Raw genomic sequence first — 21,586 nt, forward strand, 5'->3', positions numbered from 1 at the left:
AAAAAAATTTTTGGTAAAATATCTATAGGTACTCAAGTTTTATAAATAAATATCTAGTTTTCTCACCTATTATATTTTTGTGTTATAATTTTATTTGTTTTGGGTTTTTTTTTTGTTTTGTTTTGTTTTGTATTTTTCTGAAGTTAGAAACGAGGAGGCAGTCAGACAGACTCCTGCATGTGCCCAACGGGGATCCACCCGGCATGCCCACGAGGGGGTGATGCTCTGCCCATCCGAGGCATTGCTCTGTTGCAACCAGAGCCATTCTAGCTCCTGAGGCAGAGGCCACAGAGCCATCTTCAGTGCCCGGGCCAACTTTGCTCCAGTGGAGCCTTGACTGCGGGAGGGGAAGAGAGAGACAGAGAGGAAGGAGAGGGGGAGGGGTGGAGAAGCAGACGGGCGCTTCTCCTGTGTGCCCTGGCCGGGAATCAAACTCGGGACTCCTGCATGCCAGGCCGACGCTCTACCACTGAGCCAACCGGCCAGGGCTTGTGTTATAATTTTAAGTTGATCAGGTAACTGAAAATTAATTATAACAATTCAAGCCACCTGACCTATGGTGGCACAGTGGATAAAGCATCAACCTGGAACGTTGATGTTGCCAATTCAAATCCCAGGGCTTGCCTGGTCAAGGCACGTGTGGGAGTTGATGCTTCCTGCTCCTATCAACCTTCTATATCTCTCTTTTCCCCCCTCTAAAATGAATAAATGACAACTTAAAAAAAAGAATTCAAGATTTTTAGATGGTGGTTTAGTGTTCAGCTTGTAGTTATATTCATTAGTTCATCTCTAAAAAAAAAACCTGGAATAATTACTTGTATTCAGGTATTTTTATTTTCTTATTTGGTACTTTAACCAATACTGTATTGAAATACCATTTCTTTTGGATTTTAGACTTGCAAACCATAGTTGCCTTTTTAACAAGATCCCACAAATGGAATAATTTCTGTTATCTAGATTTGCCTATGATGGGTTAAAACGTCAAAGACTCACCGAGCCGCTGGTCAGAAACGAAAAGGGACTTTTAACCTATACCTCCTGGGAGGATGCACTCTCTCGTGTAGCTGGAATGGTAAAACATTGAAACATAGAATAAATAGTATTTGTGATTTTTCAAGGGACATCTTTGTAGTCTTTGAAGAAGGGGTATATATTTCTTCACTTCTTTCCTTTTACCAAGATTATTTTTAACAAACATTTATTGAGAACCATATGCCAGATACCATGCTAGATATAAGGCTTTAGAGATCACTGATACAGCTCCCACAATATTGTAGGGAAAGATGCATAATTATGCAATTATCAAATGCTGCTGTGGGTAGTTGTGCAAGAAATGATATAGGAGGAATGCCTAACCAGGGCTAGCATATCAAGGATACCTGCCTAGATAAGGTGACTGCTGAGATGAAATTTAATAATGAATGCTAGCTTGCAAGAGCAAAAAAAGGAGGAAATGGCTTTCTGGCCAGAGAAGGGCAACACACATAAAGGGCTTGAGGGAATGGCAGATACTTGAAAGCTGTATTTAACTATAACTCCCAAGTCTCTGAGGCTCGTTTGTTCCTAATTTAAATCGAACAGCTTCCCTCCAAACTGGTGTTATTAGCCTTGGCGCCACATAAACGCCTGCTTCTCACTTTTAGATGAATTAATAATTGGTGTGAAACTGTTTTTTAGAAGTTTATTGCTTTTTTCCTACTTGAAAATGATTATTTAAAAAATTTTATTTTTCAGTTACAGTTAAAAATGATTATTGTTTCATTTTCTGAACAATCATTGTGGTCTTTGCTGATGAAGACTTCTTAGTGATATCCTTTACATTCTTTTCTAGTTGCAGAGTTTTCAAGGCAAGGATGTGGCAGCAATTGCAGGTGGCCTGGTAGATGCTGAAGCCCTAGTAGCTCTCAAAGATTTGCTTAATAGAGTGGATTCTGACACCCTGTGCACTGAAGAGGTCTTCCCCACTGCAGGAGCTGGGTGAGGAATATGAAGCTAGGATCTCAGCTGGCTATCACCTTTCCTCCCCTCCCTCCCCTTTGTCCCCTTCCTCCCTTCCTTTCCTCCCCTTCCTCCCCTCTTTCTTCCTCCCCTCTTCCTTTCTCTTCTCTTCGTTCCTCCCTTCCTCCCCTTCCTCCTATCCTCTGCCTCCTCCTCGTTCTCTCATTCCTCCCTTCCTCCCTTTCCTCTCCTTCCTCCCTTTCCTCCCCTTCCTCCCTTTCCTCCCCTGCCTCCCTTTCCTCCCCTGCCTCCCTTTCTTCCTTCCTCCCTCCCTCCCCTTCCTCCCCTTCTTTCCCATCCTTCTGTCCTCCCCTTCCTCCCCTTCGCCTTCTCCTTCCCCCTTTCTTTCTGTTTTTCTGTCTTTAAACTTGTGCATAAGTGAACACATCTTTAGTATCAGTAACTAAAAAGTGACAACTTGAATTCTCCAACACATTAATTAATTTATTTTTACTTGAAGACCCAAATCAGACCAGGAGCTATTGGAGAAACCAAATATTAATAATTTTCTGAAACTTTGATGTAATTTAGTGATATTTTCTAAATTTTTTTACCTGGAATTGCCATGAGTTTGTTGACATGAGACTATTCTGTGGATTAGCAGTGTATATTAAAGTAAACTTTTTTTTTCATTTTGTACTTTTAGCACAGATTTGCGTTCCAATTATCTTCTTAATACTACAATTGCTGGTGTGGAAGAGGCAGATATTGTCCTTCTGGTTGGTACAAATCCACGATTTGAGGCACCACTGTTTAATGCCAGAATTCGAAAGAGGTAGTAATAATATTCAGGGTTTTATAAATATTTATGTAATAACTTGTTTTATGTATATATGAAAAATAATTATAGCTGATTTCTGATAGTATCAGTGGAAGTGAAACTTCAAAAGATTATTGGGGGACAGTTTCTAACAAGTCTGTTCCCTTTCCCCTATTGATCTTTTTATTTTATTTTTAAATAATTCAGATGCTTGAAATGGTCTTTGTATACATTATTTTTTGTAATATTGTTCACCCAGATTAACCAATGTGAACATTTTGTCATACTTGTTTTATTTTTCTTGTTCTGTGTATATATATATGTAAATGTAATTTTCTAAATTTGAAAGTTAGTTGTAAACATGGTGCACTTTTATCCCTAAATACTTCTGTGTGGATTTCCTAAGAACAAAAGACATTCTCTTAAATAATCAAGTATGTAACATTGATATGGTATTATCTACTCCAGAGCTTATCTTTAGATGTTACCACTTTTCTCATAGTTTCTTTCAGAATAATTTTTTCCCTGACAGAATTCAGTCTGGAGTCACACGTTGTAATTAGTGTCATGACTCTTCAGTCCTTTTTTGAAGAACACTGGCCATTTTTTCAAAGATTTTATTTATTTATTTTAGAGAGGAAAGAGAGAGAGAGAGGGAGGGAGAGAAGGGGGGCGGAGCAAGAAGCATCAACTCCCATATGTGCCTTGACCAGGCAAGCCCAGGGTTTCGAACCAGTGACCTCAGTGTTCCAGGTCGATGCTTTATCCACTGCACCACCACAGGCCAGGCTCTCCATGTTTTATATCTTAGAACTGTATGAATAGGTTGGCTATATCATTTATTATCTGAACTAGGACACTTGAGAGTGAAGCATGGAGTCGTTAATTACTCTAGGATAACAGGAAAAAACCAGCATTGTCTCAGACAAATCAGTATATATGGTCACTGCACTTATGACTATTTTAGGAGCTAGATCCATACTTCCATGTTATAGAGAGTAAATATGAATGATGTACTTTAAATTCATCGACTATATTTAAATGGCTTTAGTGGATAATTAGGAGATGAATGACTACTGTATAAATAATGGCAAAATAAAAACTATAGATCATTTGTCCTAAAATTAAAGTCTCTGTTTATAGCTGGTTTATAGAGTTAGCATCCTTACAGAGAAAATTAATTTACTGAATTACCTTTGTGGCCCTGGCTGAATATCTCAGTTGGTTACAGCATTGTCACAAAGCACAGAAGTTGCCAGTTCCATCCCTGATCGGGGGCACATACAGGAACATCTTGATGTTCCTCTCTCTCTCTCCCTTATTCTCTCACTGAAATCAATCAATAATTTTTAAAAGCAAGAAAGAATAAAGGCCTGGCCTGTGGTTAACAGACCTGGCATGCTGAGGTCACTGGTTCCAAACCCTGGGCTTTCCGGTTAAGGCATATAGGACAAATAATTAATGAACAACTAAAGTGAAACAACTATGAGCTGATATTTCTTGAGCCATACCCCACCCGCGCCCCGCCCCGGAAAATCAATTAAGTAAACTTTTCTAAGAGAGGGAAAAAAAAGAATTACCTTTGTGTATATTTTGCAACACTTTATTTTGAAAGGTATACAGTAAATTGTATCTGTTAAGGTTAAATGTCCTATTAGTGCTTTTGTGCTTTTAACGTTTTGTAATATATATATAAGATGTAACACTAAGATGATAACAGTAATTTAGCTTTAAAAACCTTGTTGTTTTTATTTCAGCTGGCTTCATAATGACTTAAAAGTGGCCCTTATAGGCAGCCAGGTGGATCTCACTTACAGATATGACCATCTGGGAGACTCCCCCAGAGTTCTTCAGGACATCGCCTCGGGTAGCCATCCCTTCAGCCAGGTGCTCTCAAGTTATATATATATACTCATTGATTTTTACGTTTTATTTTTTAACTGTTTTGTTTTTGTAGTAATAATATGTGATTACCCTTAAAAATTATGTGTAGACAAGATCATGAAAGAAATTAAAACATGCAAAATATTATCACCCCAATAGCCTGACCAGGTGGTGGCGCAGTGGATAGAGCGTCGGACTGGGATGCAGAGGACCCAGGTTCGAGACCCCGAGGTCGCCAGCTTGAGCACGGGCTCATCTGGTTTGAGCAAAAGCTCACCAGCTTGAACCCAAGGTCGCTGGCTCCAGCAAGGGGTTACTCGGTCTGCTGAAGGCCCGCGGTCAAGGCATATATGAGAAAGCAATCAATGAACAACTAAGGCAGGGGTTCCCAAACTTTTTACACAGGGGGCCAGTTCACTGTCCCTCAGACCATTGGAGGGCCGCACTATAAAAAAAACTATGAACAAATCCCTATGCACACTGCACATATCTTATTTTAAAGTAAAAAAACAAAACGGGAACAAATACAATATTTAAAATAAAGAACAAGTAAATTTAAATCAACAAACTGACCAGTATTTCAATGGGAACTATGGGTTTGCTTTTGGCTAATGAGATGGTCAATGTGCTCCTCTCACTGACCACCAATGAAAGAGGTGCCCCTTCTGGAAGTGCGGCGGGGGCTGGATAAATGGCCTCAGGGGGCTGCATGCGGCCCGCGGGCCGTAGTTTGGGGACCCCTGAACTAAGGTGTTGCAACGCGCAATGAAAAACTAATGATTGATGCTTCTCATCTCTCTCCGTTCCTGTCTGTCTATCCCTCTCTCTGACTCACTCTCTGTCTCTGTAAAAATAAATAAATAAATAAATAAATCTTATCACCCCAATAATGTTTTGATAAAACATCATAATCATCTTTGTTTATCTATAAAGCAAGTTAAATGAATACACAGGTAAATAAAACAAAAATGAGCTGATATTATGTGTGCTATTTTTATTTACCAGAGTTTAATTTTACTTGAAATTACTTAGGAAAGACATTGGAGTCAAATTGAAAGGATTAAACTTGAACCTCCAATGAAATCTTTCTTTATTGCAAGAATTATTATTTCTAAAAGAAATTTAACCAGTTCTTTTTCATTACTGAATTCTTTGTTTGCATTTATTTCACTGCTGTCTGCAGATTATCATTTTTTATTTTTATTTTTTTATTTTTTGTATTTTTCTGAAGCTGGAAAAGGGGAAAGACAGTCATACTCCCGCATGCACCCGACCAGATTCACCCTGACGCTCTGCCCACCAGGGGGCAATGCTCTGCCCCTCCGGGGCATCACTTTACTGAGACCAGAGCCACTCTAGCACCTGGGGCAGAGGCCAAGGAGCCATCCCCAGCGCCCGGGCCATCTTTGCTCCAATGGAGCCTCGGCTGCGGGAGGGGAAGAGAGAGACAGAGAGGAAGGAGGAGGGGGTGGAGAAGCAAATGGGCGCTTCTCCTATGTGCCCTGGCCGGGAATCGAACCCGGGTCCCCCGCACACCAGGCCGACGCTCTACCGCTGAGCCAACCGGCCAGGGCCTATTTCTTATTTTTTTAGGAGAGGCTTATAGGTGCCCTTTCAGTTCTTGCTTGCTTGGGAATGTCTGGTATTCCTGAAAGAATACTAAAATACTCAGGGCATACTTTTTTCTTCTCTGAATCTTATAAACACTCTTCTGTTGCTGTGGAGAAGCCTTACATCAGCTGTATTCTCCCCAGCCCTGTCCTAATTTTTTTCCTGTCCAGATACTTTTTCCTTGATTCTTTTTTTCTTTTGTAATTTTCTTTTAAGATTTTATTTATTCATTTTAGAGAGGAGAGAGAGAGAGAGAAAGGGGGAGGAGCAGGGAGCATCAACTCCCATATGTGCCTTGACCAGGCAAGCCCAGGGATTCAAACCAGGGACCTCAGCGTTCCAGGTCACTGCTTTATCTACTGCGCCACCACAGGTCAGGCCTATACTTGATTCTTCATCTTTGAAATTTAATAACTTCACCAGAAAAATGGCTTAATAGTGGTGGTTCTCTGTTACTTTTTTATCTCACATGGTATGCCTGTTAGTCTGAATATTCAAGGTTCTCTTTATTTTAGTGTGTCTGTGAGAGAGTCTGTGAGTTGGGGTGATGAGTTCAAAATATGTAAGTGGTTTTTGTTTCTCACAAAACAATGGTTCTGGAGGAAGGAAGTTCGACAGATGATGCAGGTTTCCCAGCATCTTTGCTATCCTCACTGCTTTTGCCTCCCACATGTGTGTGAACCTCTTCCATGGTTCCAGGATGATTGCTGTATTTATAGCCTCAGGTGTCGGCAAGAAGAAAGTCAGGGCAAAGGGACCAAGCAGCCAAGCCCTATTTGTTCTGAGTGGGGAGAACATTACCATGACAACAGTGATCAAAAATAATAACAAATATTCATAGAGTATCCCTCTTTTATCTCTAGTTTTCATCCCCAAACCCCAGAAGGTGATTAGTATTCTTCTGGAAAATTCGCTTCATCATAGATTTAAATGTATTTTTTAATTGCATAATTAGTTCTGTTCTCTTCAAGAACTCTTAACGAGATCAGATCCTTTTTTCTATCTTTTCTGTCATTTTTCCTTTGTTCTTCTTTTTCAGGTTGTTTTATATATAATTTTCTATAGCCTGTCTTGTTTCTGTATTTACAGTCATATTTATTGTTTCTGGAATGGTGTACATATCTAATTTCTATTCCAGGTCTTTCCTGAGTTCTGATATCAACATTTCTGTCACTTATTTGAACTCTCAAAAGTGAGAAAAGAGCATGTTGTTTTTCATTTTGTTTGATGCTATTTTCTCTGAAAACTTTCTCTGAACTCTTCACAGTCTGTTGGGAAATTCCTCTTGCGGTGAATGTCCTCCTCTTTATAGATTTCGGTGTAATTCTCATGCTGATTCTTTGATTGGGATCCCCTATTCATTGAAAAGTGATACAATAGATAAGCCGCACTGTGTAGTTTACAGCTTGGTAATTTTTTCATCTTTCACCATGTCTGTAGTTTCCTTTGCTCTTGGGATGCACTTCTCCTTAGTTCTTGGCGTTCAGGAAGTTCCTGTGGTGGAAAGCAAACTGCACTGCGATCTAGTTGTCATTGCTTTCCCTACTACCTCCTCCCTGTCTGCAGCATGGCGAACAGATAGAAGACCAAACGCTTGTTACCTTAGCGTGGTTTCCTGTTACATGGTACCATCCATGAATCTCTGTAGCGAACGCTCCCAATTTTGAGGGGAGCTACCAGTAGTTTTTCTGCCCAAAGGGTATTCAGCTAGGATTTTGATTCCCAGTGCTTTACTTTTAAGAAAATCTGTTTTATCTGGAACTTATTTAAGCATCCCATGTAACATTGGCAAGATGTTTCGATTCAATGTGGCTGTATGTATGCCCATGTGTTGACTGACTAAAATTTGCAGACAACATATTGTAAATGCAAATTTGGTTTGTTTAGTTTTCATGTTTTTTTAATCAAAAGGTTGTTTATTTTTATTTTCTATAGGTCCTAAAGGAAGCTAAAAAACCTATGGTGGTTTTAGGCAGTTCTGCACTCCAAAGAAATGATGGGGCAGCAATTCTTGCAGCTGTTTCCACCATTGCTCAAAAGATTCGGACGAGTAGTGGTGTTGCTGGTGACTGGAAAGTTATGAATATCCTTCATAGGTATGTTGAGTATTGTTTGATATAATATAAAAGTCAAGTAATTTTGTGTATATGTGTATTACATTGTCACACTTAGATTTACAAACAGCTTAATATTTAATAACGTTATCTCAGTAGTGGATGTGAAATAGAAACCTTTATTTCCTTTGTGAGAAAAACCCAAGATAATAAATAATATTAAAAATATCCAAAATAGCATTAAACGCTGAGAAAATCTTGAAAATCTATATCAGTATAACGTGTCAAAAGTGGAAACAAGTCTTTGATTATGTGATGAAAAGCTAACCTGAGAGGATACCTGAAGTGGTTTTGTGTTGTCTGTATCAATAATGCAAGTTTATTTTAAGAAAGTTCAAGAGAAGAAAGTGTATGAAATAAAAATTATTCCACTATCTGTAGATAATTACTATTGCTATTTTTGTGCACTTTTGTCTGGTTTTTTATTTCCTGTGTACATTTTTTTTTTCTTAGCAAGAGATAGGAAGGTAGAGAGATGAGAAACATCAACTCATTGTTGCAACACTTTAGTTGTTCTTTGATTGGTTTTTCATATATGGCTCGACTGGGGGGCTCCAGCCAAGCCAGTGACCCCTTGCTCAAGCCAGCAACCTTGGGCTTCAAGCCAGAGACGGTAGGGCCATGTCTACAATCTCAGGCTCAAGCTGGTGAGCCCGCACTCAAGCCGGTGACCTCGGGGTTTCTAACTTGGGTCCTCTGTGTCCTGGTCTGACATTCTCCATTGCGCCACTGCCTGGTCAGGCCATTTGAGGTTCTTACTGCATATTTCCAACTTGTTTTAGAGAGGTTGTACCATTGTGTATTAGTGAATGAGTTTTCCCATGCCACATAATCCTTTCTATCTTAAGTATTTATTTCATATTCTTCTATTTTTTTAAGGATTGGGGCTAAACAATTTTTTAAGTAAAACAAGCAAACATTTTTACATTTAAAAGTGTTCAGGCCCTGGTCGGTTGGCTCAGCAGTAGAGCGTCGGCCTAGCGTGTGGAGGACCCGGGTTCGATTCCCGGCCAGGGCACATGGGAGAGGCGCCCATTTGCTTCTCCACCCCTCCGCCGCGCTTTCCTCTCTGTCTCTCTCTTCCCCTCCCGCAGCTGGGGCTCCATTGGAGCGGAGATGGCCCGGGCGCTGGGGATGGCTCTGTGGCCTCTGCCTCAGGCGCTAGAGTGGCTCTGGTCGCAACATGGCGACGCCCAGGATGGGCAGAGCATCGCCCCCTGGTGGGCAGAGCGTCGCCCCTGGTGGGCGTGCCGGGTGGATCCCGGTCGGGTGCATGCGGGAGTCCGTCTGACTGTCTCTCCCCGTTTCCAGCTTCAGAAAAATGAAAAAATGGAAAAATAAATAAATAAATAAAAGTGTTCACATTCATTCTTTTTTTTTTTTTTTTTTGTATTTTTCTGAAGCTAGAAACGGGGAGAGACAGTCAGACGGACTCCTGCATGCGCCCGACCGGGATCCACCCGGCACGCCCACCAGGGGGCGATGCTCTGCCCCTCCGGGGCATCGCTCTGTTGCGACCAGAGCCACTCTAGTGCCTGGGGTAGAGGCCAAGGAGCCATCCCCAGCGCCCGGGCCATCTTTGCTCCAATGGAGCCTCGGCTGCAGGAGGGGAAGAGAGAGACAGAGAGGAAGGAGAGGGGGAGGGGTGGAGAAGCAGATGGGCGCTTCTCCTGTGTGCCCTGGCCGGGAATCAAACCTGGGACTTCTGCACACCAGGCTGATGCTCTACCATTGAGCCAACCGGCCAGGGCCACATTCATTCTTAAACATTCATTCAGTGTTAATATTTCTTTTTATTGATTTTATTTAGCATCATAGATCATCATATAAATATTTTTTAAACTTTATATTTTTACAAAGAAATAATTTTCATTGACCACCTCTAGATCCTTCCTAGCCACAGTTTTTACTTTCTTCTTGTTTTTAATTCACTTTTGCATCCATGTCTTTATTCATATGGCTGTTTCTTTTTTCTGAATGAGTACTACATTAATAACTTTACTTTTTTTTTTTTTTTTTTTTTTACAATGACAGAGAGAGAGAGAGGGACAGACAGAGAGGAACAGAGAGAGATGAGAAGCATCAATCATCAGTTTTTTGTTGCGACACCTTAGTTGTTCATTGATTGCTTTCTCATATGTGCCTTGACCGTGGGCCTTCAGCAGACCAAGTAACCCCTTGCTCGAGCCAGTGACCTTGGGTCCAAGCTGGTAAGCTTTTTGCTCAAGCCAGATGAGCCTGCGCTCAAGCCGGCAACCTCGGGGTCTCGAACCTGAGTCCTCGGCATCCCAGTCTGACGCTCTATCCACTGTGCCGCTGCCCGGTCAGGCAACTTTCTTACTTTTAATTCCTGAATATCTAACATGTTTTTCTGGTTTCTTCTCAGAAATGACCACTTGGCTAGGTACAAAGATCACAATCTTTTTTTTGTTTAATACTCAGTATTTTTCACCCATTATTTCATTTTATGTTTAGAGAGACTCTCAGCTAGTCTGAGTTTGTCTCTAATGATAACCTGATTTTATACATGCATATGTGTCTATCTCCCTGCCTACCCTTTGGATTTCTTTTCTTTCTTTTTTTTTTTTTTTTTTAGAATTCTATTTATTGATTTTTACAGAAAGAAGAGGGTGGGGGATGACGAGAGGAATCAACTCATAGTTGCTTCACTTTAGTTGTTCATTCATTGCTTGTCATATGTGCCTTGACCATGCAAGCCCAGGACTTTGAACCAACATTCTCAGTGTTCCATGTTGATACTCTGTCCACTGTGCTACCACAAGCCAGGCTGGGTTTCTTATTTTTTATGTTAAAAATACTCTCCTAGGCCTGACCAGGTGGTGGCACAGTGGATATAGCGCATTGAACTTTAGACAGAAGACCCAGGTTTGAAATCCTGAGGTTGCTGGCTTGAACATGGGCTCACCCAGCTTGAGCACAGGGTCATTGGCTTGAGCATGGGATCATAGACATGACCCCATGGTCGCTGGCTTGAGCCCAGGGTTGCTGGCTTGAGCAAGGAGGCACTTGCTCTGCTGTAGCCCCCGGTCTAGGCACATATGAGAAAGCAATCAATGAACAACTAGGGCAGTGGTTCTCAAACTTTTTGAAGTTGGGGCACATTTAAAATCCTACAAATAATTGTAGGTGTACTATGTACAAATTTCTGAGAAATATGTTATAATAATTAAGTCAAATATTAAAGAAAATAAATATAAAGTCCAGTCATGCTTTTATGGTAATTAAACAAAATAAATATGACAAAATTAAATTTATTCTGACATTAAAAAACATTTTTATGTTACTTTTTTGAGTTATGCTTCTTAGAATTTGTAAAAAAGGGATTAAAAAATTTTAAAAAACGACAAAAAAGTTATATTTTATATATATATATATATATATATATATATACACACACACACACACATACATTTTTAGTAAGATTTAGTCAATTTGGCAGGTCCCGGCGCAAATGTGTTAAGTTTTTTTCATTCTTGTGTTTATGAGAAACATGAGCCTGATGTATCCTAGCAATTTCTTCAATGTTTGGGCATATATTTGAAAGGCAAACTCTCATTTCCTCGTCAATACATTGAAGAATTCCTCTCTTTTTACTCTTAATTGTGTTGAGGACAGAAAATCCTAATTCACATAAATAGGATGTTGAAAATTGTAATAAAATGTTCAAAGCTTTTTTAGATATTGCCACATATTCTTCTTTTATAGAAATCCAGAACGCTTCAAGGCACAATTCCTTATGTTTAATCATCAATCCACAATCAGTGGATATAGCTGCCAGTTCTTCTTCTTCTGTTAATGTTAAATTTTTATTTTTTACAGAGACAGAGAGTCAGAGAGAGGGATAGATAGGGACAGACAGACAGGAACGGAGAGAGATGAGAAGCATCAATCATCAGTTTTTCATTGTGACACCTTAGTTGTTCATTAATTGCTTTCTCATATGTGCCTTGACCGTGGGCCTTCAGCAGACCGAGTAACCCCTTGCTTGAGCCAGCAACTTTCGGTCCAAGCTGGTGAGCTTTAGCAGAAACCAAATGAGCCCACGCTCAAGCTGGCGACCTCGGGGTCTCGAACCTGGGTCTTCTGCATCCCAGTCTGACGCTCTATCCACTGCGCCACCACCTGGTCAGGCACTATATTTATTTTTATATCTGGGTACATGCCGCGAACCAGCATAGCTAGTAATCCCAGGTCATGAGTGGGAATGTTGTGGAATTAAGAAAATAGGCAGAATTAAGAAAATATGGGGTCGGGAGGGCCTTGTAACTGCTGCTGGCAAGAACAAAGCACACCCAAAAACCACATCTTGTTTTATTATAGGGCAAAGTGAGGCCATTAGCAAATCTTAACTTTACACCAAACAAAGGATAGAAGAAACTTGCTTTCCGGGGAACATGGGGGTAGTGTAAACAATCCAGCACCACAGTTTAACAGTCTTTTGCAGCCTTATCAGGCAAGTGAGATGGGGAGGTTGGGCAGACTGTCAGCTGTCAGCTTACAGCCAATTTCCCACACCTCTGTCCCCCAAAAATCTAAACTCCAAAAACTCTGTTGGTTTTTGGTCCCCAACAGGCACATATTTCTCTGGAATACCATAGGGCGCACCTGAAAATCTTCTAGGGTGCACACTTTTAGAACCACTGAACTAGGGAGCCGCAATGAATTGATGCTTCTCATCTCTCTCCCTTCCTGTCTGTCCCTCTCTCTGACTCTGTCTCTGACCAAAAAAAACATTCTCCTAGGACATGGGTCGGGAACCTATGGCTCATGAGCCAGATGTGACTCTTTTGATGGCTGCATCTGGCTCGTAGACAAATCTTTAATAAAAAAAATAACGTTAAAATATAAAACATTTTCATGTACAATCCGTTCATTTCCTGCCGCTCATGTGCATGGTTGCAGGTGACTGGAGCCAATCACAGCTGTCCTCTGGGACAGCACAAAATTTTTATTGAATAATGCGTAATGTACATGGGTCGTTGTATGGCTCTCACAAAAATTACATTTTAAAATATGTGGCGCCCTGGCTGGTTGGCTCAGCAGTAGAGCGTCAGCCTAGCGTGCGGAGGACCCGGGTTCGATTCCCGGCCAGGGCACACAGGAGAAGCGCCCATTTGCTTCTCCACCCCTCCGCCGCGCTTTCCTCTCTGTCTCTCTCTTCCCCTCCCGCAGCTAAGGCTCCATTGGAGCAAAGATGGCCCGGGCGCTGGGGATGGCTCTGTGGCCTCTGCCTCAGGCGCTAGAGTGGCTCTGGTCGCAACATGGCGACGCCCCAGAGGGGCAGAGCATCGCCCCCTGGTGGGCAGAGCATCGCCCCATGGTGGGCGTGCCGGGTGGATCCCGGTCAGGCGCATGCGGGAGTCTGTCTGACTGTCTCTCCCTGTTTCCAGCTTCAGAAAAATGAAAAAAAATAAAAAATATGTGGCGTTCATGGCTCTCTCAGCCAAAAAGGTTCCTGACCCCTGTCCTAGGACATAACAGAGTCACACTCATTTGTCATTACCTTTGCCTGGAAATATCATTGATACCCTTTTTCAAATTGAAACATTTTTTTTTTATCTTTTAAGTTCAGAAACCCCTTAACTGGATTACTTTGCATTATTGTGGGCTCTCATTCAGAAGTTTCTGTTTGTTGTGCATTGGTTGCCCCTTCAGACTTTTGACTTTTAATTTCATAATTTTTCTCACTGCTTTTTTTCCATGTGTTTAGAGAAAATTCCTTAAATTATCTTCTGTCATTTTGTGAGTTTTCATTTTGCAGAGCACTGACACTGTTCACTGTTGTTATTTTTTAAATTTATTAACCTTATTGTTTTATTTATTTTATTCTTACCACAAGATATCCTCTTTATTTTTTAAATTAAATATTTTAATTTATTGATTGAGTTTGTGTTTTTAAGAGAGAGAGGAAGGGTGAGAGTGAGAGAAACATCAATTTGTTCACTTATTTATGTATTCATTGGTTGATGTTTATATGTGCCCTGACCAGGGATAGAACCCACAATCTTGCACACTGGGATGATGCACTAACCAACTGAGCTGACCATCCAGGGCAAGATACCTTTTTAATGAAAACTTGCTGAGGTTTATTAGGATGTAGCTTTTTTTTTTTTTTTTTTTAGAAAAGGTCCTGTTTTTTTTTGTGTTTTTTTTTATTTATTCATTTTAGAGAGGAGAGGGAGAGACAGACAGAGAGAGGAGAGACAGAGACAGAGAAGTGGGGAGGAGCTGGAAGCATCAACTCCCATATGTGCCTTGACCAGGCAAGCCCAGGGTTTCGAACCGGCGACCTCAGCATTTCCAGGTCGAGGATGTAGCTTTTAATGCTTGTTGAGAACATAAAACATAATTTAAAACGTTTTATTTCTTGTAGTAAGTTGTAAGTCTATATCAGAGTAAAGTACATTTTCTAATTCTTGGAAAACTTAAAATTTCTTTTAAGTTCCTGACTGGTGGTGGTACAGTGGATAGAATGTCGACCTGTGATGCTGAGATCCCAGGTTCGAGACCCTGAGGTCATCCAGCTTGAGCACAGGGTTGCCAGCTTGAGCATGGAATCATTGAAATGATCCCATGGTCATTTGCTTGAGCCCAAAGGTCACTGGCTTGAAGCCCAAGGTCACTGAACAACTAAAGTGATGCAACTACAAGTTGAGGCTTCTCATTAGTCTTCATTCCCTTCCCTTCTCTCTCTCTCTCTCTCTCTCTCTCTCACTAAAAAAAGATTGATTTTAGAGAGAGGAAGGGAGAGAGAGAAACATTGATTTGTTGTTCCACTTATTTATGCATTCATTGGTTGATTTTTATATGTGCCCTGACAAGGGATTGAATCCACAACCTTGGCATATGGGAATGACGCTCTTAGAACTGAGCTGTCTGTCCAGGACCAAATTCTTAGAGATTCTGTTAATTGGCCCTGTAGTTTTATTGTGTACTAATCATTCTCCCAGAGGCAAACTTCGACTTATTTCCTCAGTTTGTTTTCCAAGACGAGGTGGGCTCTGTTATAAGTGAGTGTGAGTCTCTGCCTGGATCTTTGAGAGAGAGAAAGAGAGACTCAAGGCTTAGAATGAGGGAAATTAAGAAAAAAATTATTATATACATGGCAGGAGAGGAGATGAGAGGGGAGCTATGAGTCCTTCAGCTTTTTATTTTTATTTATTTATTTATTTATTTATTGTATTTTTCTGAAGCTGGAAACAGGGAGAGACAGACAGACTCCTGCATGCACCCGACCGGGATCCACCCGGCACGCCCACCAGGGGGCGACGCTCTGTCCACCAGGGGGTTATGCTCTGCCCCTCGGGGCGTCGCTCTGTGGTGACCAGAGCCACTCTAGCGCCTGGGGCAGAGGCCAAGGAGCCATCCCCAGTGCCCGGGCCATCTTCGCTCCAATGGAGCCTTGGCCGCCGGAGGGGAAGAGAGACACAGAGAGGAAGGAGAGGGGGAGGGGTGGAGAAGCAGATGGGTGCTTCTGGCCGGGAATCAAACCCGGGACTTCTGTATGCCAGGCCAACGCTCTACCACTGAGCCAACCAGCCAGGGCCAGCTTTTTATTTTTAAGATAAGTTTGGTTATTCTGGGTCTTTTGTATTACATATGAATTTTAGGATCAACTGGTAAGTTTCCTCAAAGGATTCCCACTATTATTTTTAATAGGGATTGCTTTGAATCTAGAGAACAGTTTGGGAAGTATCACCATCTTAACAGTGTTACATCTTCTAATCCATAAAAATAGGATGTCTTCCATTTAATGTTTCAAAATTGTTTTGTACTTTTTGTTATACAAATCTTGCACTTCTTTTGTTAAGTTGTTTTTTTGTGTGTTTTTTTGTATTTTTCTGAAGTGAGAAGTAGGGAGGCAGTCAGACAGACTCCTGCATGTGCTGACCAGGATCCACCCGGCATGCCCACCAGGGGGTAATGCTCTGCCCATCTGGGCCGTTGCTTCGTTATGATTGGAGCCATTCTAGCGCCTGAGGTGGAGCCCATGGAGCCATCCTCAGTGCCTGAGGCCAACTTTGCTCCAGTGGAGCCTTGGCTACAGGAGGGGAAGAGAGAGATAGGAAGGAGAAGGGGGAGGGGAGAGAAACAGATGGGCGCTTCTCCTGTGTGCCCTGGCCAGGAATCGAACCCAGGACTTCCACAAGCTGGCCCAATGCTCTACCACTGAGCCAACCGTCCAGGGCCTTAAGTATTTTTTTGATGTTGCTCCATCAGAGAGTTTGACAGAGCAGAAGCATGTAGTGGGAGTTAGTTTGATCTGCCCTCTCCCTTAATAAATATGTAAAAGACCAGTCAGTTAGCCTTCTACATAGTAAGTCGTCCTTTTTTATCTCTTGTTATAGCATATATTTTAAAGTCTATTTTGTCTGGTGTAAATATTGCTATCCCAGCTTTTTTTGCTTGCTTGTTTGTTTCCATTTTCAAGAAGTATCTTTTTCCATCTCTTACTTTTAGTCTGTGTGTCTTTCAAGCTAAAATGAATGTCTTGTAGACAACACATGTAAAGCCTCAAAATGGCTACTATTTCTAGAAAGAAAGTTAGCAATGGGAAACTAGGCCAAAGACTCCCAATTATTTAAAGTATAATTATTCCAGACCTCTTCATTTTTTTTGTGTGTGTGTTTTTCTGAAGTTGGAAATAGGGAGGCAGACAGACTCCCGCATGCGCCCAACCGGATCCATCCGGCACGCCCACCAGGGGGCGATGCTCTGCCCATCCGGGGCGTCGCTCTGTTGCGTCCAGAGCCATTCTAGCGCCTGAGGCAGAGGCCATAGAGCCATCCTCAGTGCCCAGAAACAAATTTTTTTTTTCATAAAGACCTACACTATTGTATTAATTATAGTTTTCTCTGAATTACAGTTTTATGAGTTGTGTTTAAATTTACCCCTTTTGTTTTTTAAATCACCTGATTTTTCTGTAATTGACTATTTGGCTTATCATGTGTTTTTTTTGTTGTTGTTGTTTTTTTACAGAGACAGAGAGAGAGAGAGAGGGATAGATAGGGACAGACAGACAGGAACAGAGAGAGATGAGAAGCATCAATCATCAGTTTTTCAATGTGTCACTTTAGTTCTTCATTGATTGCTTTCTCATTTGTGCCTGGACCGGGGGGCTACAGCAGACTGAGTAACCCCTTGCTCAAGCCAGCAACCTTGGGTCCAAGCTGGTGAGCGTTTTATTTTTTTGCTCAAACCCGATGAGCCCGCGCTCAAGCTGGTGACCTTGGGGTCTCGAACCTGGGTCCTCCACATCCCAGTCCGACGCTCTATTCACTGCGCCACCGCCTAGTTAGGCTTATCATGTGTTTTATGACTTGACCATATTGAGTAAGCATCAACTTAAAACAATTGCAATTGGCAGAAAGTTTCCAGAATTGTTTAACTAAATATCTAATGAAGAAAGACAATGTCTTGTTTCTTTGTTTGCCATTCTTAAAATAGTAAAGGACTGCTGTTTCTGGCTTTAACATCTGTTTTAAATGGGTAAAAAGTAAAGGGAAGGTTTTTGACAGCTTTGAATAGAAAAGATACTGGGCATCACATTTAATTATTTTAAATTTTTATTTGTATTGATTATAGAGAGAGAAATGTCAATTGTTGTCCCATCTATCTGTGCACCTATTATTTGATTCTTGCATGTTCCTGCAACCCTGGTGTGTCAGGACAACACTCCAACCAACTGAGCTCTCTGGCCAGGGCTCACATTTAATTTTTTTATAGTAAAAACACTGCGTATAGCTAAAAATCCCTAATTTCACAGGATTGCAAGTCAAGTAGCTGCTTTAGACCTTGGCTATAAACCTGGGGTGGAAGCAATTCGAAAGAACCCTCCCAAAGTGCTATTTCTCCTGGGAGCAGATGGTGGTTGTATCACTCGACAGGATTTGCCAAAGGATTGTTTCATTATTTATCAAGGTAAGGAGCATCTGTGACACCAGAAACAGAAGAGAATAGTACACTGTGTATATTAGACACTGTACAGCAATATATTTAGTGGATTGAATATTTTCCATTCAGGAGTTTCCTACACACACTCTCCCAATATTTTTTAAAACCAAGTTATAGGTTTTATTTGTTACATAGTTGACATTGTTATTAAGAATTATTACTTGATAATATTTAATAACAGAGTTAGAAGAAATCTAAATGTTCCAAGTAACAGGAGTGGTAAAATTATGGGTTTTTTTAAATATAATGAAAATAACATTAAATTTTATTTTTTCAAAGAAATAGTGTAAAAAGTTAAAAATCATGAGTCCTGGCCTGACCTGTGGTGGCGCAGTGGATAAAGCGTCGACCTGGAAATGCTGAGGTTGCCGGTTCGAAACCCTGGGCTTGCCTGGTCAAGGCACATATGGGAGTTGATGCTTCCAGCTCCTCCCCCCTTCTCTCTCTCCTCTCTCTCTCCCTCTCTGTCTCTCTCTCTCCCCTTCTCTCTCCTCTCTATAATGAATTTAAAAAAAAATAAAAATAAAAAAATAAATTAAAAAAAAAATCATGAGTCCTGTATTACAGGATTTTAATGAATTATATTTAGCAGAACTCCTTGGGTTTTTTATGTTTGACTCATTTCCTTGAACTCTTACTCATTTTAAATATAATTAAATTTCCCTGGAATAAATAGAGTCTGGATTTCTCCTGGATATTTTACAGAGAAAAGTATTATATAGCTTTGTACTTTATTTTACACATGAATGCCAGAAATTTATAATAGACTTTTCATGGCACAAAAAAGCATTATATAAGAGTTTGTATCTTTGGTTTGATAAAGTTAAGCCAAAATGCATAAACTCATTCTATTTCTAGTCCTATCCAGAGACAATGGTGGATGGTTTTGATATGCATGTTTTGTTCATTTTCATATGCATGTACAAGCGTACACAAATGAGATCGAACTTTATATGTTGTTCTATAACTTTCTCTCATTTTACTCGTCTCTTTTATTCCCAATAGTCTTGTTAAACTATTAATGAGTAAGTCAGTATACTATTTTTTATAATTTTCTTTATAAACCCTTTCCATTATTATTACTGTCTTACTTTCTGTTCCTCCATCATTTCTGTCTTCTCTACAAAATTTCACTAGTGTTCATTTGAGCATTTCCACTTTGTAATTAAGAGAAATAATAACATCTAGTTGCCCATTATATATGTGTGTGTGTGTGACACATATTTGTGTATTGGGACACAATAATCTGGGAAGATACATATTAAATGCTTAACAGTAATTTTCTTTTGGAAGGAAGTTGAATTGTTGGCAAAGTGGGCTTTAGTTTTTAATCCAATACTTCAGTACTATTTGTTTAAATTTTTAAAGCACTTTTATAATTTAAAAAATGATATTTAAAAAGGATATATACTATGTTCATATAATAGTACCTAACAATTTTTTACTAAAGTGTGGTTTGCTTTTTTCCATCTTTTCACAGGACATCATGGTGATGTCGGAGCTCCGATAGCTGATGTTATTCTCCCAGGCGCTGCTTACACAGAGAAGTCTGCTACCTACGTCAATACTGAGGGTCGAGCTCAGCAGACTAAAGTAGCCGTGACACCTCCCGGCTTGGCAAGAGAAGACTGGAAAATTATAAGAGCCCTCTCAGAGGTATTTGTTCTTGGTTACGCGATTAACGGGATGTTTGACATGTTAGCTTGTCAGAATGGTTTTCAAAGGTCAAGGAAGGTACAAGTCTGAAACGCAAAGATGATTTGAATAATCTGTATAGAAAAAGTGTGTTTAAAAATGGGGATTTGACATTAGTGTTTTAATTTTAATCTTTTGATATTTTAACTCTTTACTGTAAAAAGAATCATGAGATCTAGGAGGTTGTCTGGAAACTTGGTATATGATCAATAACAGGTTAGCAGAAGCATTCAAGTTTGGCATAGCATTATCTCTAATCATTTATTTCATAATCAGTCTGTTTTCTAAAAATAAGTTACCAATGTCCTGACAGCTGTTTATGAATTAAAATTTTTGACAGTTGTGTTCTCCACTTAACCACTTGCTTATTATACACAATAATGGATACCAGTGGATTTTTCATTCATACTGCTTTATTTACCATAGTTGCAAATACATATAAGGATGAGCAAAAGTAAGTTTACAGCTGTGAGTAAAGAACAGAGTTTATTTTTGTATTATTTATTAATTACTGGTTTTGGGGGGATTTTTTTGTGACACAGACAGAGAGGGACAGAGAGGGACAGATAGGGACAGACAGGAAGGGAGAGAGATGAGAAGCATCAATTCTTTGTTGCGGCACCTTAGCTGTTCATTGATTGCTTTCTTATATGTGCCTTGACCGGGGGGACACAGCAGACCAAGTGACCCCTTAAGCCAGCAACCTTGGGCTCAAGCTGGTGAGCCTTGCTCAAACCAGATGAGCTCGCGCTCAAGCTGGTGACTTTGGGGTTTCAAACTTGGGTCCTCCGCATCCCAGTCCGACGCTCTATCCACTGCGCACTCCCTGGTCAGGCTGTATTATTTTTCATACACACAATTGTAAACCTACTGTTGTGCACACCTGTATTATTTGAAAATTTTAAGTATTAAAGCTCTTTGTCAATTTTTGGGACCGGATATGTTATAGATTGCAGGTATAACTCTTCCATATGATACTCTGGATCAAGTAAGGAAGAGATTGGAAGAAGTCTCTCCTAATCTTGTTCGATATGATGATGTTGAAGGAGCTAATTATTTCCAGCAAGCAATTGAGCTTTCCAAGGTATGCAGTTTTCATAATAGTTTATCCGTTAGTGTAACAGTAGTAGTTTTTAATACTTTTAGTGAGCCTCTTACTCCTCTTTTGCAGCTGGTGAACCAGCAACTTCTTGCTGATCCCCTTGTTCCACCCCAGCTGACAATCAAAGACTTCTACATGACAGGTATGCGATTGTCAACATGACTGCTGAGTATGAACTGCTGTAAGGAATAAGGTCACCTAATTTAGCATTTCAACCTGTTTGTGGTAGTATTTGATATTTTTAATTTTTGAAAAAAATTTTAAATTTCTGATTTTACTATAACTTCTTTTTCTGAAATGCGAGCAGAGTTTGAAAATTCAACAAAAGTTAATAGATTTTAAAATATAAAATTTTAATATTGTATGTAAAAGTCACTATGTAGCAATTTAGGTGACTTTTTCTGTGAAAGGTTTCCTGAAAAATACAGTAGAAGAATCAAAACACTT

At 40.3% G+C, this 21,586-nt stretch overlaps 1 protein-coding gene across 2 annotated transcripts in view; it reads left to right on the forward strand.

Annotated features, from left to right (window-relative positions):
- The window catches only part of NDUFS1 (NADH:ubiquinone oxidoreductase core subunit S1), a 38,103-nt gene that overhangs the window by 13,298 nt on the left and 3,219 nt on the right, over nt 1-21,586 (forward strand). For both annotated transcript variants that reach the window (XM_066232863.1, XM_066232861.1), the window contains 9 exons: nt 958-1,072; nt 1,832-1,977; nt 2,645-2,773; nt 4,516-4,645; nt 8,189-8,349; nt 18,155-18,309; nt 19,823-19,998; nt 20,987-21,121; nt 21,209-21,281. In XM_066232863.1, coding sequence (XP_066088960.1) covers nt 958-1,072; nt 1,832-1,977; nt 2,645-2,773; nt 4,516-4,645; nt 8,189-8,349; nt 18,155-18,309; nt 19,823-19,998; nt 20,987-21,121; nt 21,209-21,281 — 1,220 coding nt within the window. The remainder of the gene's footprint in view (nt 1-957; nt 1,073-1,831; nt 1,978-2,644; nt 2,774-4,515; nt 4,646-8,188; nt 8,350-18,154; nt 18,310-19,822; nt 19,999-20,986; nt 21,122-21,208; nt 21,282-21,586) is intronic.

This window comes from Saccopteryx bilineata, chromosome 5, assembly GCF_036850765.1.
Source record: "Saccopteryx bilineata isolate mSacBil1 chromosome 5, mSacBil1_pri_phased_curated, whole genome shotgun sequence".
In the NCBI taxonomy this organism is placed as follows: domain Eukaryota; kingdom Metazoa; phylum Chordata; class Mammalia; order Chiroptera; family Emballonuridae; genus Saccopteryx; species Saccopteryx bilineata.